At 28.3% G+C, this 16,889-nt stretch overlaps 2 protein-coding genes across 2 annotated transcripts; both read left to right on the top strand.

The window, feature by feature from the left end:
* Positions 1 to 1,382: 1,382 nt before the first annotated feature.
* On the top strand, positions 1,383 to 7,562 carry LOC101255519 (putative glucuronosyltransferase PGSIP8). The gene is made up of 5 exons (XM_004245718.5): positions 1,383 to 1,950; positions 5,669 to 5,927; positions 6,006 to 6,207; positions 6,312 to 6,459; positions 6,798 to 7,562. The coding sequence occupies exons 1-5, from the start codon at positions 1,694 to 1,696 to the stop codon at positions 7,339 to 7,341; spliced, it is 1,410 nt and encodes a 469-aa protein (XP_004245766.1). The 5' UTR covers positions 1,383 to 1,693; the 3' UTR covers positions 7,342 to 7,562.
* Positions 7,563 to 11,503: 3,941 nt separating this feature from the next.
* LOC101255817 (probable pectinesterase 68) lies at positions 11,504 to 15,876 on the top strand. Its single transcript, XM_004245719.5, has 5 exons — positions 11,504 to 11,888; positions 12,852 to 13,041; positions 13,688 to 13,894; positions 15,037 to 15,275; positions 15,535 to 15,876. Exons 1-5 carry the CDS (start codon positions 11,617 to 11,619, stop codon positions 15,689 to 15,691), a joined length of 1,065 nt encoding a protein of 354 aa, XP_004245767.1. The 5' UTR covers positions 11,504 to 11,616; the 3' UTR covers positions 15,692 to 15,876.
* The last annotated feature ends 1,013 nt before the right edge of the window (positions 15,877 to 16,889 follow it).

Below are 16,889 nucleotides of genomic sequence, written 5' to 3'. Positions count from 1 at the left end.
TAGTTGTCCACTATTGACTTGACATATACCTCGAAAAATAATAAATAATAAGAATAATATAATTATAGTAACCTTTGAATATTGAATTTAATACTCTGGGAAAAAATGTATTAAATTTTAAATAATATTTAATAGTAAAGATAAAAAAATAGATAAATAATAAAAATAAATTATTCTTAATTTTTTAAATTAAGTAATTATTTTTATATAGTAAACAAATAAAGATGAAGATGGATGAGAGAATTGCTAACAAAAATGAGTAATTTTTACTTGAGATATATTTATTTTTTATACAAACGATTATAAATCACATTCAAGATACAGTAACATATATCCATAATTCCATATTAGTTGTTACATTAAATTTTTGCACGTTTCCTAAAAAATTGTTAAGTATTCTTTTTCTATTACTTCACCATTACGTCGCTCTAAATAAATTATACATATGAATAAGACTAAGCTAAATTTATTTTTAAAATATTTAATGTTAAAAATAATTAATTTTGTCTTAATTAAATAAGATGAAAGTATTTATTATTTTTTACCATAAATATAAGACAGGGGGGGTATTTTTAAAATAAATCATGGCAAGTTAATTCATGAATTTTCAAGGTTTATGTTGCTTGATGTAACCTATTTTATTTTAGTTATTTAATTTATCCAGCACAAAATTGAATTGTTATTATTTTTTAGAAATTGATATTTCAAACTTTTAATAAAATAAAGAAATCTAAAGGACAATGGATTTACTAAGAACCAATAAACTTGTTAATACGTGCATTTGACCAAATATAAATAATTAAGAAGACTTCGAAGGAACAATAGAATTAACGCAAATATCCCAACGTAACCACCAAAGATTAGTAAATATGTTTTTAATTTAACTAAAGTTAATAGCCCCATACTTAAAATAGGTATAGTATTGAACTATGAACTATCGATGTCTTAATACCAGAGGAATCATTATCATAAGGTATAAAGTGAGAGATTAATTTTTTCTTTTATTTTCGTGATAAATTATTAATACAAATCACAATATTTATTTATAAAATAAATTTATTAACGTATATTTGAATCAACCAAATCCTAAGATGAATATTCATAAGTAAAATATCACGTTGAAACTTCATATTTTTGAATAACTTAATTTGATCTCAATTAGCAAGTAACAACTAAACAATTCAAATTATATTTTTTATATATATTTCACAGACGTGATACATAATATTAGAAGTATTTAGATAATCATTTTATAAGTTAAAATATTTAACTGATAAAATAAAAACGAATTTAGATAATATTTTGTTTGGTCTAGCCAAATAAAAATATTTTTTTTAAAACAAACAAAACTTATAAAAGCCGGTTCTATCTTCTATATAAGTCCTTTTAACACTTTCAATACCATAAACCCTCAAATTACTTTCTATTTTTTCTCCAAAAATATCAAAAAGCATAAAGATATAAAAACAAAGCCGGCATCTTGTTTTTCCGATTGCTGAGATTGATCAAAATTTGCTCTGTTTAAGGCTAAGTTAACCATTTTACGCCGGAATCTTGATTTCCCGGTGAACTTTCTTTAAAGGATACAACAAAATGCTTTATAAATGAGATTCATTTTACGAAAATTCATTAGCTTTTTCTGAGTTTCTTCAAATTTATCAAGGACCCAAAAAGAAAAAAAAATTGTTCTTGTATGGGTAAGTTGAAGTTACTAATTTCGATTTTGATTTTCGTTTTAACGGCGATGGTTGCCGGAGTTCCGGCGACGCCGGCGAGTAAAGGAGTGCACAGAAATGCCTATGCTACCATGATGTATATGGGTACACCAAGAGATTATGAATTCTACGTCGCGACACGTGTCATGCTACGATCACTTTCCCGGCTCGGCGTCGACGCCGATCTCGTCGTTATTGCTTCTCTCGATGTTCCTCTTCATTGGGTCCGAACTCTGTAAGTTCAAATTCCTCTGTTTTTATATTTACGAAATTTACCATTAAAAACACGTAAATTTTTAATGCTACGTAACAAGACATTACATACTAAGATAAATATTAGAAGGATTAATTCGATATCGAACGAAATTTTAAATTTTTTATATAATTTTCGATGATTTTTCAATTATATTAGTCATCGGGGAATTAAAGAAAAGTTTAAATTTATAGTTCTTTTGGTGTTGCCCGGTGCAACATCGTACTGGACAATTTTTTAATAATTGAATAAAAATTTTGATTGAATTTTTTAACCATTAATTTGCCAGATGGGCAGTGAGCTTGCACATTTGAGGGTCTAGGAAGGCCTTACGTTGGAGTTCGATTAAATTTAAAATTATTGAAAAATTTTATATTAAAAAATAAATTTTTTTATTAAAGATAATTTTATATATAAAAAAGTTTAAATTTTTTTGATTAAATATATATTATTTCATTACGACCCTTATTCGTGAGAGTCTTAGATTATATCAAAAACAAAAGAATTTTCAAACATTTGTCAAACGGCAGTGGAATTTTAATGACACTAAGAATAAATTAAATTCATATAATATATAGCATGAATGGGTCAATTCTATTTTCATTATTTTTTTTTCTATCTTATAAATGGTTTTAAAAGTCGTTGAATTGGGTCACATAATATAATTAGGAAATTAATAAGTAACATCTCTCTTGATTTTGCTAGCATATTATACGCGTTTCTAAAATAAGATATATTTTAACATACATCTTAAACTATTCTGGTTTATGCTTCGAGATAATAGTTCGCCTTATTGAATATTTACTGTATTGAGTTGTTTGTAATTTTCAAGAATAATTATTATTAAAAATAAAATAAAGAAAAAAATAATAAATTTTACATTGAATTTCTAAATGATAAATAATTGAGATAATAATTTTTAAAAACAATCAAGCATATACATTGGCCACAAAGCAATAAGTAAGAAATTAGGTCAAAATTTCTCTAGAAATATTGGTCTAGTGGTAGGATTTAATTCACGATAGATAATAAGTGTTAGACATATATCATGAGTTTTGAAGTTTCTGTTAAACAAAAATTTGAAATTCTAAAAAGGTAGAGGGGTCCATCGAATTTCATAATGCATTGGGATGAAAATATAATTTTGTCTACAAGTTTGACATAACTCAAGAACGTAAATATTAAATTGTATAAGAAGTACAAATAAATAATGTAACGCCTGTTTGTTTTTCTAATAACTAAAATTCATAAATTTTTAATTTGATAATAATCGTAAATAGGATGTGATAGGTAAATTAAGTCCATTGCCATGAATTTAAATTCATAAAGACTTTGAATTAAAAAAAGGGTGAGTCAACCATCCACCAAGTTTGAACTAGGGTTTGAAACTATAGTGTTGCTTATAAATTTGGCAAAATCGCTAACTTTAATGTAAACCATGTGTTTTGTATTATCAAACCTACTTAATAGGTATAAATATTTTACCTAAAATCCATCAAGATTTTTCAATAAACATTAAAATTCAAAATTTTAGCTCTGCCCTTTAATAATATATTAGTTGTTTTAGAAGATTTCTCAATTATTATCCCAAAAAAAGAGAAAAACGATAAGTATATCCCGAGCTATCGTAAATGATATGCAAATGCCCTCCGTAATACTTTTAGGACATTAGTGCCCCTGCCGTCCAAAAACTAGAGCATATATACCTTTTATACTAACAGACATACACGTCTCATAATCTTATCCACCGATCTGATATTTATCGACGGATAAGATTGCGCCACGTGTCCGTATTTAGTCTTCTTTTAGAGTGAAGAACATATATGCTCTAGTTTTTAGATGATCGGAGTACTAATGTCCAATAATATGATAGAAGATATCTGCACTTTGGGAGTTTGGTTAAATTAGTTTGTCTTAAAAATGGAGAAAGACGTTTACTAGCTTTTGATTTCAAAGATATAGTTGGCATGAAAAGTCTTTTGCACAGCAACGTGCATGATTTTTTCATTCATCTGATTCCTTATTCTAATCTTTTGGAAGTAATGTAAAATACATACACATTATTTTCTTCGTATCCTACTTGTAGAAATACATTGTATATGTCATTTGTTGTATATTACAACTTGTTGGGGATAAAGATGAAGATGGTCTAATTTCATTTAGAATGATAATAACAAAGGCAGAGATACACCATATGTTATAGTACAAAATTGACAAAGTTCAGTAATTTTAGTCATCATTTATATAATTCAAAAGTAAAAATTTTATAGAGTAAATATATTCAAAAGTAAAAATATCTTATAGATTCATTAAATATATTCAAAAGTAAAAATTTTAAACACATCTCTAAATGATAGTTGAATCATTGGTGTTGGTCCAATTAATTGACTTAGTAGTGTTCAATTAGGAGTATAATTTTACAATTCTTTTGAACTATACTAATTATAAAACAAGACAGATAACCTATCACATGAATTAATATCTTTTACTTTATGAGAGGGATAATGATGATTTGATTACTTCATAGACATTAGACAAATGATATCTTCTTTTGATTTGTTTGTTAATGGCTTGTCTCTAAGCCCACTAATTTGGTTTAAAGTAGATTTGCCATTTTCTGTTTACTAATGTGTATTAACATATACTCCCTCCGTTCATAATTGTTTGACAGGTATATTAAAAATAGATGTGGAAGAATAATTGTCAATTTAAAAAATTAAGAAATGATTAGTCATTTTTTTCAATTCTATCCTTAATAATTACTCTATTTTGTTCAACTAAAAAGTTATTACCCTGATAAATAATTGTGAACGGACGGTGAATAATATTGCCTATGCTAATTCTTTTAGACATGATGTTCAAGTGCCCTAACTTGGTGGAAGCTAATATTTTAAAAATAATTATTTTATAGAGTTTAGAGAACAATTGTTTTCGAATAGTAACAAAAATTGTTTTTCATATTATAAAGAAACAATTTCTTTTCCAAAAGCACTTTTGAACCACCAAACACAAATAGCTACTCAAGTATTAACAAAAGTATTTCTGAAATTGATTAGCTACATACAATTACAAACAAGTATTTTCTAAAATACGAAATTTTAAGAAAAATAAGTATTTAATTTTTGCCAACAACTCAACTCAGACAAGTAGTTAAAAATAGTTCTCCGTTATGTGTGTTTAAAAGTCTAAACAGACGAAAAAAACTTGTTCAGAAATAGACTGGTTGCTAAACCTTGTATTTAATTTAAAACTTTACCGATAAATATATGTTTCTCACTTTTCCTCAATAACTATACGAAAAGTATTATAAATTGCAATTTTATGCATATAATGTGATAAAAAAATACATCATAAAATTTTTGTCAAAGTTCTTATAGTTTGACTCTAGGTTTGTTAGTTACATGTCAAATGTCTGTTATCTGTACTGTATCTCAATCAAGTTAGTACTCTTTACATTTCACTTTGTTTGTCTGGTTTTGACTTGACGTGTTGTTAAATAAGACTTTTGAATCTTGTGATCTTCAGATACGTAGAATGTATCAACATGTCTTTTAATCTTGCGATCTTAAACATGTCATGTGAACTGAAAGGAAAATATGACAACAAATTATTGAAACGGAGAGAAAAAGAATTTTCTCAATGTGGATCATAACAAAATAGAAATGTGAGATAATTCATTGTATGTTATTTGGATGTGCAGAGAGCAGGAAGATGGTGCAAAGGTAGTGAGAGTTGAAAATTTGAACAATCCATACAAAGGGCAATCCAATTTTAACTTGAGATTCAAGTTAACGATGAACAAGCTTTACGCGTGGAGCTTAACAGATTACGAAAGAGTCATCATGCTTGATGCAGACAACCTTTTCCTCCAGAAAACAGATGAATTGTTCCAATGTGGACAATTTTGTGCAGTATTCATTAACCCCTGCATGTTCCATACTGGCCTCTTTGTATTGCAGGTAACAACTTTTCTCCGCGAACTATGAAGTAGTATTAGACGCGTTATACAAGTTTTAGTTATAAATGTTGCATTGCAGCCATCAACAATTGTATTCAAGGACATGCTTCATCAGCTTAAGGTTGGAATGGACAATGCAGATGGCGCGGATCAAGGTTTTATTGGAGCATACTTCCCTGATTTGCTTGATCAGCCAATGTTTCATCCTTCCCTTAATGGTACTAAGCTCCAGGGGAATTATCGACTACCTCTAGGTTACCAAATGGACGCCTCTTATTATTGTAAGTTTTGAGGTCGCGTTGTTTTTGTTAGACAGCGTTTGTTATATTCCAACAATGCTGAAGCAGAGAAATTAATACTGATTTTGTTCTTTTAACTCTTGTAGATCTCAGGCTTCATTGGTCGGTACCATGTGGACCTAATAGTGTCATTACTTTCCCCGGTGCACCATGGTTAAAGCCGTGGTATTGGTGGTCGTGGCCTGTTCTTCCTTTGGGCATCGAGTGGCATGAACAACGACTTCAAACTCTAGGGTAAGACGAAAATCCTCTGTTTTGATATGTCTGTACTACAAGCAACTATGAATTGTGACCAAGTTTGGGTCGGTTATATCCATTCTCACTATTCATATCGTTTCATTTAACCTATTTTGCTAGATTGACCATTGTACTCTTTTCAATGTCAATGAGAAACGTAGTGTATATGAATCCTGACTATCCATGTCGCTCCATTTGAGCTCTTTTTGGACTAATAATGTCCTCTTTTTTCCCCTCATATCGTTGCTGTTATCGTTGTTATCACCTGGAATTACCCTTTTTTGTGAACGTTATGAGTACATTCATCAAAGTTTAATATGTTTGCCGTTTGGCAGGTATGATGCAGAGAGGCCACTAGTACTGATCCAATCTGTACTATACTTTGGAATAATTGTAATGACACGCGTAGCACGTCCCAACTTATCTAAGTTGTGCTATAGACGTGAAAACACCAAGAGCATCTTCCTAATACGATCTGGCCAAAAGCTGATCGCGTTATGGTCCATTGTTGCAGCCTACATTATCCCTTTCTTCTTGATACCTCACACGGTTCATCCTCTCATCGGTTGGGGTCTCTACTTACTAGGCTCTTTCGCGTTATCATGTATAGCAATGAACACATTCTTGTTGCCAATGCTGCCTGTTCTCGTGCCATGGCTAGGCATATTCGGGGTACTTTTGGTCATGGCTTATCCTTGGTATTCTGATGGTATTGTAAGAGCATTGGCTGTATTTGCCTACGCGTTTTGCGCGTCCCCCGTGGCATGGACAGCATTGGTGAAGATAATGTCTTGTCTTAATGTTTCACTTGAGAGAGAAGGGTTCTTGCCTAGGTTGAGTGAATCTGCTGCACCTGCTGGTTTCAACAAGTTGTATTGATGAAATGGAAAATTTGTTAGGTGATGATATTGAAAGGGGGATATTTTTTTTCTTGGGAAGTGTGCTTGTGCTCTTATACAAGCAAAAGAAATTCTTTGATATGTTACAAAATTCTTATATGAACTATTAGACAATGTAAAAATGGGATGAACTTGTTGTAAGTATGTGTTATACTTGGAAATTAGCCAAACAAAATTCAGAATTTTCACCCATTGTTACCATTTTCAGATAACTATTTAGTAAATTACCCTCTTTTATGTTTTTCGAATAACAGATAGAGTTATTTTAGATCACGGAATAAAAATTCTTTTGGTGCAAAATGAAATTTACATGAGAAAACGTAAGATTATGTGTAATAAGTTGCAAGTTACTCAAACGTTAGGTGACATTCTAATGTTCATGTTATGTATGATTAAGATAATAAACATTTAAGAAAAGGGTACATGTTTACAGTTTTTAAAAACAGGGACAAAATTTAAATAGTGAGTTAAAAGGGGACATTTATGCAAATCAGCCTAGAGAATTGGGCTGGCCTTGTCCAGGTAAGTGGATTTGGGCCTCAGTTACCATAACATGGGCTTGGGCTCATGAAACCCACAAGAAGAAGGAAGAAATGAGGATAATATTGCACGAACCGTCTTCAAAAGGGTCAAATTTATCCGCACCGTGTACTTACAACAAGTCAATATATGCATGTCATTTGTTTAAATTTATCGTTCATTTTACTTCATTAAATCACATAATAATATAAATTGCATTGACTTGGTGTAAATACCCAATGCGGGTAAGTTTTTTCCTTCTCCAAATGGTTGGTCTTTTATTTTTATCATCGATCAAACTAATCTTTTGATTTTTGTTCTTTTACTAATTGAACTTTATGTCCAGTGGAATCTCAAACTTTTAAGGATCACGAAAGTAAAAAATTGTTACTCCCTCCGTTTCAAAAAAATGATTCTATTTTCTTTTTAGTTTGTTTCAAAAAGAATAACCCTTTTCATTTTTTGGTAACATTTTAACTTTAACTTTTCACATGGCATGTTTAAGACCACAAGATTAGACGGTATTGTAGTTGTTTTGACATATATAACTTTAATTTAAAATCACAAGATTAAAAAGTCTTCTTTCTTTTTTTAAATTCCGTTTCAAGTCAAACTAGGTCATCCTTTTTAAAATGAAAAAAGTACTTGTTACACGAGTGACTAAAGTTAAAGAACAAGAACAAAAAGTACAGATGACCCATAAATTTCAAAACTAATAATAGTATTCTGCTTTAATGTGAAAATGAGATTTAAAAAGAATGCGTCAAACAAAAAAAAAGTTCGATAAGGCACTTTATTTATTGGTAGATTTGTTCGATGCAAAATAATATGACGAGCGACATCCTTTATTTTTTCACGTAATAATATGACAAAATAATTGGCGTTTATTCATTCTACACAAATATCATTTTTTATTTTTCAATAATTAATAAACAAGATTTTATAGAGAATAATATATTTATCATATAAACGTAAAAACAATTATACGTAATTATACCAAAAATATTATTTTGTTAATAAACAAGATTTCATCTCCTTTTAATTATTTGTTCAATGATATGAGGACCTACATCCAATAATCAAGCAAAATCACCATCCCATCATTAATAGCTTTCTTTGTTTCTTTTGATAATAAAAAGTTCAATTTTTATTTAAGTTAGCAGTTTTTTTGTCTCAATGCCCTTTTTTATGTGGTAAAGTTCATCAAATTTTCCAACGTTCAAAAAAAAAACTTTTAAATTCGAAGGGCCCATTTCCATGAACATAAAAAAAAAGAAAGAAAGGGATCACAACATTTTTGGTCCCCAGTTATTAGTTATTGCTAAGTTTTCATTTTACTGTTTGTAATATCTCATTAAATGTATTTTAATTTTAATTAAAAACATACAGTTTTGATCGCTTTGCTTGTAATATTCATACTTTTGTTTGTCATAACTTCCGATATAAGGGAAAGTGGATAATTATAATTTGAACTATAGTAAATAATATTTATGAACTATATCATCTATCATATTTATGAAATATTGATGTTTTTGTTGTGTAAAAAATTAGCATAGATATCTATCGTAATAATAGATAAATATGTGTCATAATTTTCTCTACAGATTCGATATTTATTAAATATCGAATTGACGGATAAAATTGTGTTACGTATCCCTATTTCGATTAAAATGAATGACAGAAGGTATCTGCATACTATTTACGATAATTTAGAGATATATTTATTCTTTTTCCCCAATGTAATAATCTTCTGACCACTTAGTAATCAAGCATGTATTATGTTAAACATAGAATGTTACTTTTTTATTTTATTTTTTTCAAATAAGAATTTAGAAAAATGCATATTCAATCGATTGATTGATAGTTAAATATGTTTTGCTTAATATTAGAAGGGATTGATTCACCTTTAATTAGATGTCTTAGGTTCGAATCATAAATATAAATAATATTCTAACAATCACATGAGCATTACTCTCAGAATAAATCTTATACTACGTGATCTAAATTCAATTGGAGCTCCGATACAGAAACCGAATACAAATTTATTAATAAAATCTCACAGTGGGTCTCCACATGGTGACAGCAACTACTCTAAGTACAAAATTGTATAGGCCATACTAGGACCATTTTTTCTCTTCATGCATACCACCATTACTATTAACCTATGTTTCCCCCACATGCAGCTGCCTAATAAAATGACCGTTTCAACATTTTATTTATTCCTAAATTCAGAATGATTAAAAGCTAAATTATTTGTGCCATACTTTGTTCATAATCAACGTTTATTTAAGACACATAGAATAACTAAATGTTTCAACTCGATATGAGAATGTGTAGGACACCATAACTTATCTTTATAATTCGTTAGTTCAATATTTCATCACTTACAAAATAATTATATAAATTTATACGTCAAAATTTATATGTCACATCTGCATCTCGATACTATCAAAGTTAGTCTAGACGTAATTTTTAAAAATAGTGAGTTAATTATATTCACTAAATTGAAAAGCAAAAAAAAAAACCATTAATGTATACAGACAGTTGCAGAATTGACGACATGTATATCTGGTATTTAGATGATTCTGAGTCTCTGACTGACCTCTGGTAGGTAGCAGCCATTTCTCTGTCTTTATAACAGAAAAAAAATTAATAATTTGAATAAGTTACTCAAAAGGGATTCAATTATCTTTATTGGAGGCTAAATTTATTTTCTAGTTATGAAATGTACTATATATCTTGAAGTATGAGAATTAAATTCAAAAATAACTACTCACAATTATTTATATAAATAATAATATTATTATAAGAGTGTATTTAAAAAAAGGTGTTGTATACATAATTTTATTTTGACTTTATAAAGATAAGTTTCTTCGGCTTATTATATTCTTAATATCGTGTGATCAAGCTCTAATTTTTGTGCCATAGTGTCTTATTAATATGTTACGATAAGAATAATATATATTGAAATAGTTTAACTTTAAACTTAATAAATAATTTTTATAGCCACAAAAATATATGGTAGGTTCAACTTTTTTTAAAAAAAATTATCATATCACACAAATTTATAGAAGAATTCTTTTAATTTTGTGTCCTGTCAAATTATATTACATAAATTAAAATAAAGAATTAGATTACATAACAATCAAGTGATTGAGTACTGAAAGATATTATAACATAGTTGATCAGTTAAGTGGTTGAAAATTATGAGTTGAAAAATGACGTTTGGTCATATAACATGGTGACAAGCATTTCAAGTTCTCAAATACTAAAAAACATTAATATTTGAACTAAATTATAACGCTAGCTAAATATTTAGCTATTTTCTTTTAAGTCTAAGTCTTGATAAACAAAATTATCCGAATGTGCCATCAAAGGAAAAGCACTATTAAAGTTTCTTTTTTTTCTCATTTGTTTTTTAAGATAGTGTTACTTTTTACTGCTAATCAGTAATTATCAGCACAGAAATCTAAGTTACAAATGATGGAAACAAATATAAGAGTCCAACTTCTTGACTTTTGAGCAAATGGTCACACATTATAAAATACTTACAATTTAATTATTTTATACATTTACACATTCAACACAAAAAATATGACCGTTACATATTCCACATATATATACTTCATTCACTCTTATTAACATTCTTCTCTAAATCCACAAATATTCTCTCTCAGCTCATCACATTCTTTTCTCAATCATTTATCTACTATTTTAATTTAATTTAATTTAATTAATGGCTCTTTTAATTAATTCTTATTTTACTTTCACTATTTTCTTGCTAAATTACTTATTTTTTCATGCAGATTCAGTTACCAGTACTACTCCGTCACATTCAAATTCCGTTAAAAATCGCCCCCGAAAATGGGTCGGGCCATCGGGTACCCGACATATCTCCGTTAATGTTCACGGTTTCGGTGATTATCAATCGGTTCAAGCTGCGGTGGACTCAATTCCTCAAAATAACAACATGAATATCATTATTGACATTTGCCCCGGTTATTATATGTAAGCGTTTAAGTTATATACACTATCACAAATTAAATTACATGTATATATATATATATATATGAAAGTAATTTACGATGCTATTGTCTGGTATAAAAATTAATTGTTCTTTCATTAAATACGTGTATTTAATGATTCACACCTTTCTTAATTATAGGTCAATGCAGGACACTTGAAAAATTTATGATACGAATTTTCCTTATATTAATTATTTACCATGTGTAATTAGTATCTATATATTGGTATATGAGTATATAATAATTAAGGGACATTTATTTTTATTTGTCTAAGTACGTGAACATATTGTTTCGTACGTTTTCATTTATTAACCTTATTAGTATCTTTCTATAGGTCACGGGTGTCTCTTACTTCCTCATTTTTAATTTTTTCTTTTGGTCCATAATAATTTTTGCACTTTCTTTTAATGCATAAAATGTACTATATTTTACTTATAATACACATTATAATTAGTTTATAGTCTCAATTAACTTGAAAAGATGAATAGTTTTTCTTTTTCTACCCTTCCTACGAGCTCCCACGACTCTAGTAACCTTCGAATTGAAAGTAAGGTGTGTTTACCATCTGAGCAACTCTCTCTCGTCAAAAATAAATAGTTGATGATGAGAATAAACTTAAAAAGAATATATCTTTTTCTTTATATGCTATTGACAACAAGAAAAAATTAAAGTATAGTAGACAAATAAAAATATCAGTTATAGTGTTTTTTATCTTAGATATTTATATAGTTATAAATTATCATAATAGTAAAATGAGGATGTTATAGTTTGTGATATTCGCTCAATATGGATAATTTCTAGGTCACATGTGTAACTTTTTTTTTATATATATCTATCTCAAATTACGTGATACATTAAAAAAAAAAGTTACTAAGATATTTCGTCAGACTAAAAAGAAAGAAAAATACGTCGTATAATTTTATTTTATTTTTAAATGGTGGTGCAGTGAGAAAGTGGTGGTGCCAGAAACAAAGCCATACATAACATTTCAAGGAGCAGGTAGAGACGTAACAGTAATTGAATGGCATGATAGAGCAAGTGATAGAGGAGCAAATGGACAACAGCTTCGTACATACCAAACAGCATCTGTTACAGTTTTTGCTAGTTATTTTTCAGCTAGAAATATTAGCTTCAAAGTAAGTATATTTATTTATTTATTTTATAGTATATGATAAGTCATTTTCTTATACCTGTCATTTTTTGTATGTTTCTTTTATAGCCAAAATTTTAAAGTTGAACATTGTGTGTGTAGATAGCGCAATATAATGGGTTTGACTGTATCAATAAGGATTGTGGTAGAGTAGTAAATATTTTTTTTTAAGTTTGAGTCCCACGTAGATATGGAATCGCTTTTATTAGGACGAGTTCATTTCTCGATATAAAACTTTTTGATATAAATTTAAATTTAATCAAATTCTAATAAAGATACTCGAAAAACAAAAAAATAATAATAATGGGTTTGACCGTTAAAGATAAGATACATGGAGAAGGGGCATTAATTTTGCATGTTTCTATGTTGTGTGTGGCCAAAGTAAGAAAAATACAGAAAAAATAGATCATAATGCATGATAGAGAAATAATATAATAAATTTTTGAGTTTGGACCAATTTGTCCATTATATATTTAAAAAATAAATAGAATAAATTTTTTTAAAACAGCGTATATAATTGTAGTTTATCTTATAATATTATATCAGTTCGTTTTAATTTATGTGATAATATTTAAAGTTTAAGCGGAAAAAAAATAAAATTAAAACTCGTGCTTTCTTCTAATTTCTTGTAGAACACAGCACCAGCACCATTGCCAGGGATGCAAGGATGGCAAGCCGTGGCGTTTCGAATCTCCGGCGACAAAGCTTACTTCTCCGGCTGTGGATTTTACGGTGCACAAGACACTCTTTGTGACGACGCCGGCCGCCATTACTTCAAAGAATGTTACATTGAGGGTTCTATTGACTTCATTTTTGGCAATGGTCGCTCTATGTATAAGGTACCACAGATTGTTTTATCGTATTTTATATATACATTCTAATTTTTTAAAATTACATCTTAGAGCACAAGCAACATGAAGTTAGGATCTTTATCGATGAACTTAAAATATGAATAAATAAACATACAAAATATACATATATTAATTTTAATCTGAGATATACAGTGTAATTTTTCGTCTCACCTAACTCCACAAAAGTATAATACAATTTGTTTTAAAATACTTGTTTGCATAGAAAAAGATGAGTAAGAAAAAGATAATAGTACGATAAAAAAAAAAATTTAAAAAAAGTGAGATAATTGCGCAGATTTGCTAAAGCTGGAATCTTTGTCTGGTCTTGATGTCTGTATGTAGAATAAAAGGAGGATTACTTTTTTCCATTATTTAAATATTCACGCCTAATTAGGAATTAAGTATGATATTATATAATATACTTTAATTTTGCGTGCTTCTGCAGTAAAATAAGTATAATTTTATATGAAAAGAGTATTAATTAGTATTACTTACGTCAAAAAATAATTGTATGAGTTGTACTACTTAATTAGCTAGTAGGGTACAAGTGTTAATGTCTATCTGTCAGTAAAAAAATTTAGAACTTTAGATATTTAATATTACAACATAAATGAATATTTTGACATAGTTAATATATTAATTTAACATTATAAAATATAAAAAATTCTTTATTATTTTAAAATTTTGTGTCAAGTTAAAGTAATACAAACAGATTGAAACAGACAAAGTAGAATATAGAATATAATATCATAATAACTTTTTATTTCATTTCAAAATGTCATATTGACTTTTCTTCACATAATTTATTACTCATAATAATCTATTTATAATTTTTTTAGTATAAGTAACATAAATTTATCGTGTTAAAAATTACTTATATCTTATTACTATTCTTTTCTATTACAAAAACCTTTTACAATTATAGGATCTTGGATACATTCGAAAATCTTTGTATACATATGTATCTGAGATGGAAGGAATGTATCAAGAGGGGATTTTTGCAACTTTTTAAATATATATATTTTTTTAGTGATTATGAGATCTTAAATTGTGTATTTATGTATTTTTCTAATTTGTATACATAATTAATTCTTTCTAACTGTCCAAATCATTGTTTTGTGTTGGTGCAGAACTGTGAGTTACATTCAATAGCCAGCAGATTTGGGTCCATTGCAGCCCAAGATAGAAAATCCCCAGATGAGAAAACTGGATTCGCATTCTTGGGCTGTAGGGTTACTGGATCAGGCCCACTTTATGTGGGCCGTGCTATGGGCCAATATTCAAGAATTGTTTACTCGTATACATACTTCGATGACGTTGTCGCCCATGATGGCTGGGATGAAATGGACCATGTCACCAACAAGAACAAGTAAGACTATTTGTTGCATGTTTAAAGTGAGTTTTGAATATCGAATATAACAAGATCGAGTTTAAATCAAACGGAGCTTGTTAATTTTCTTAAACGGTGATATCAAGATCGACTATTTGTGTACTTTACCCTTTTCAAGCAAAAAGGAAACTAGTTCGCTCTATTTCTTTATCTTCCCATGAATCGTATGTCTGTAACAGTAGGAACACAAAAATTTCAGTTCGAATCGTATAACTTATGTCAAAATTCCTCTTTTCAGGACAGCATTTTTTGGAGTATACAAATGTTCAGGCCCAGGAGCAGCAGCAGTGAAGGGTGTATCACGGGCCCATGAACTGGATTATGATACGGCCCATAAGTTTCTAGCCAAGAGTTTTGTTAATGGACGCCATTGGATTGACCCATCAGACTCTTGAACAATTTTTGGACAGAAAATAGTTTAACTTTTTGAAAAATATATATATATTACGTTGTTAATTAATTAATTCTTTAATTCCATTCATTTTTTGTTTATATAGAAAGGAAATGATTGTAATGACGTTTATAAAGTAGATGATAGTAATCTACTTTTTGGAATCTATTCATATTAATTTTAATTTTATATTGTGGCTTTTACAAAAAATTAATATTTTCAATCAACTTTAAATAAATCGTGCTTCGGATGACTATTTTATATAAGTTAAAAAATAAATCAGTATAAACTATCGTCCTTTCAATGTCAATATTATTAAATTAATATTATTATTTATTATTTATTTTAAAATTTAATGTGATGCCGACATCATAAGGTCGTTATTTTTTTAAAATTATATCTAATTATTTTTAATAAAAGCGATATCAGGAGATCGTTTTTAAAAAAATATATTTTAGCATAATACTAAAATTTCATTTGAAACTTACAATAAATTGTTCAAAAAGTGTAACAATTTTGTATACTTTTATAAATAAAAAGTTAGACTTCGTGGAATAAATAAAAAAATATCTATAATTCATATTTAGAGCATGAAACTACGTTAATATGAATTAGGATATAATTATACTTATATTTCTAGAGTAATGTACTAATCTATCAGTCTGTCGTCTAATAATGAACTTAATATCTCATGTTATGACGTAGAGGTGAAGAGCTAACATATAATTTATTCGAGTATGAAATGCGAGATAGAATTATTATATACTTTCGATCTTGAATGTATGTCAAGTGTAGTGATCACTTCCTAATTATGATGGTATGTAAATGATACTTATCTGAGTATAAAGTACATTAATTAATTATATATGAAATATATTATCAATTAAAGAAATATCGATGATCAATTTTAGGAGATTTATATATTATATTTGATATTGATAACTTTTATTGATTGATAAATTAAATTTATTAACTTAAACTTCTATTGATATATATATATATATATCACGACCCAAAAATCACGAGTCGTGATGGCACCTATGTTCCCAACCGATAGGTAAGCCAACCCAACAAGTATCACCAATTCAACTTAAACGTGAGAAAGATAAGTATCAAACTAATATCTAACATACTAAGTATTCAAATAAATGCGGAATATAAATAAAACTACCCCAAGATTTAGTGTCATAAGTACAAGAGTT

Source organism: Solanum lycopersicum, chromosome 8 (assembly GCF_036512215.1).
Source record: "Solanum lycopersicum chromosome 8, SLM_r2.1".
Taxonomy (NCBI): domain Eukaryota; kingdom Viridiplantae; phylum Streptophyta; class Magnoliopsida; order Solanales; family Solanaceae; genus Solanum; species Solanum lycopersicum.
Note: the sequence above shows the minus strand (reverse complement) of the source record. Positions and strands in the feature narration are given on the sequence as shown.

Bases quoted from the DNA above. Each gene is read 5' to 3' on its own strand.
- LOC101255817 (XM_004245719.5), top strand. From the start codon at position 11,617: ATGGCTCTTTTAATTAATTCTTATTTTACTTTCACTATTTTCTTGCTA. The intron at 11,889-12,851 runs GTAAGCGTTTAA...ATGGTGGTGCAG, and splicing joins ATTTGCCCCGGTTATTATAT to TGAGAAAGTGGTGGTGCCAG. The intron at 15,276-15,534 runs GTAAGACTATTT...TCCTCTTTTCAG, and splicing joins CATGTCACCAACAAGAACAA to GACAGCATTTTTTGGAGTAT.
- LOC101255519 (XM_004245718.5), top strand. From the start codon at position 1,694: ATGGGTAAGTTGAAGTTACTAATTTCGATTTTGATTTTCGTTTTAACG. The intron at 1,951-5,668 runs GTAAGTTCAAAT...TTGGATGTGCAG, and splicing joins CTTCATTGGGTCCGAACTCT to AGAGCAGGAAGATGGTGCAA. The intron at 6,460-6,797 runs GTAAGACGAAAA...GCCGTTTGGCAG, and splicing joins CAACGACTTCAAACTCTAGG to GTATGATGCAGAGAGGCCAC.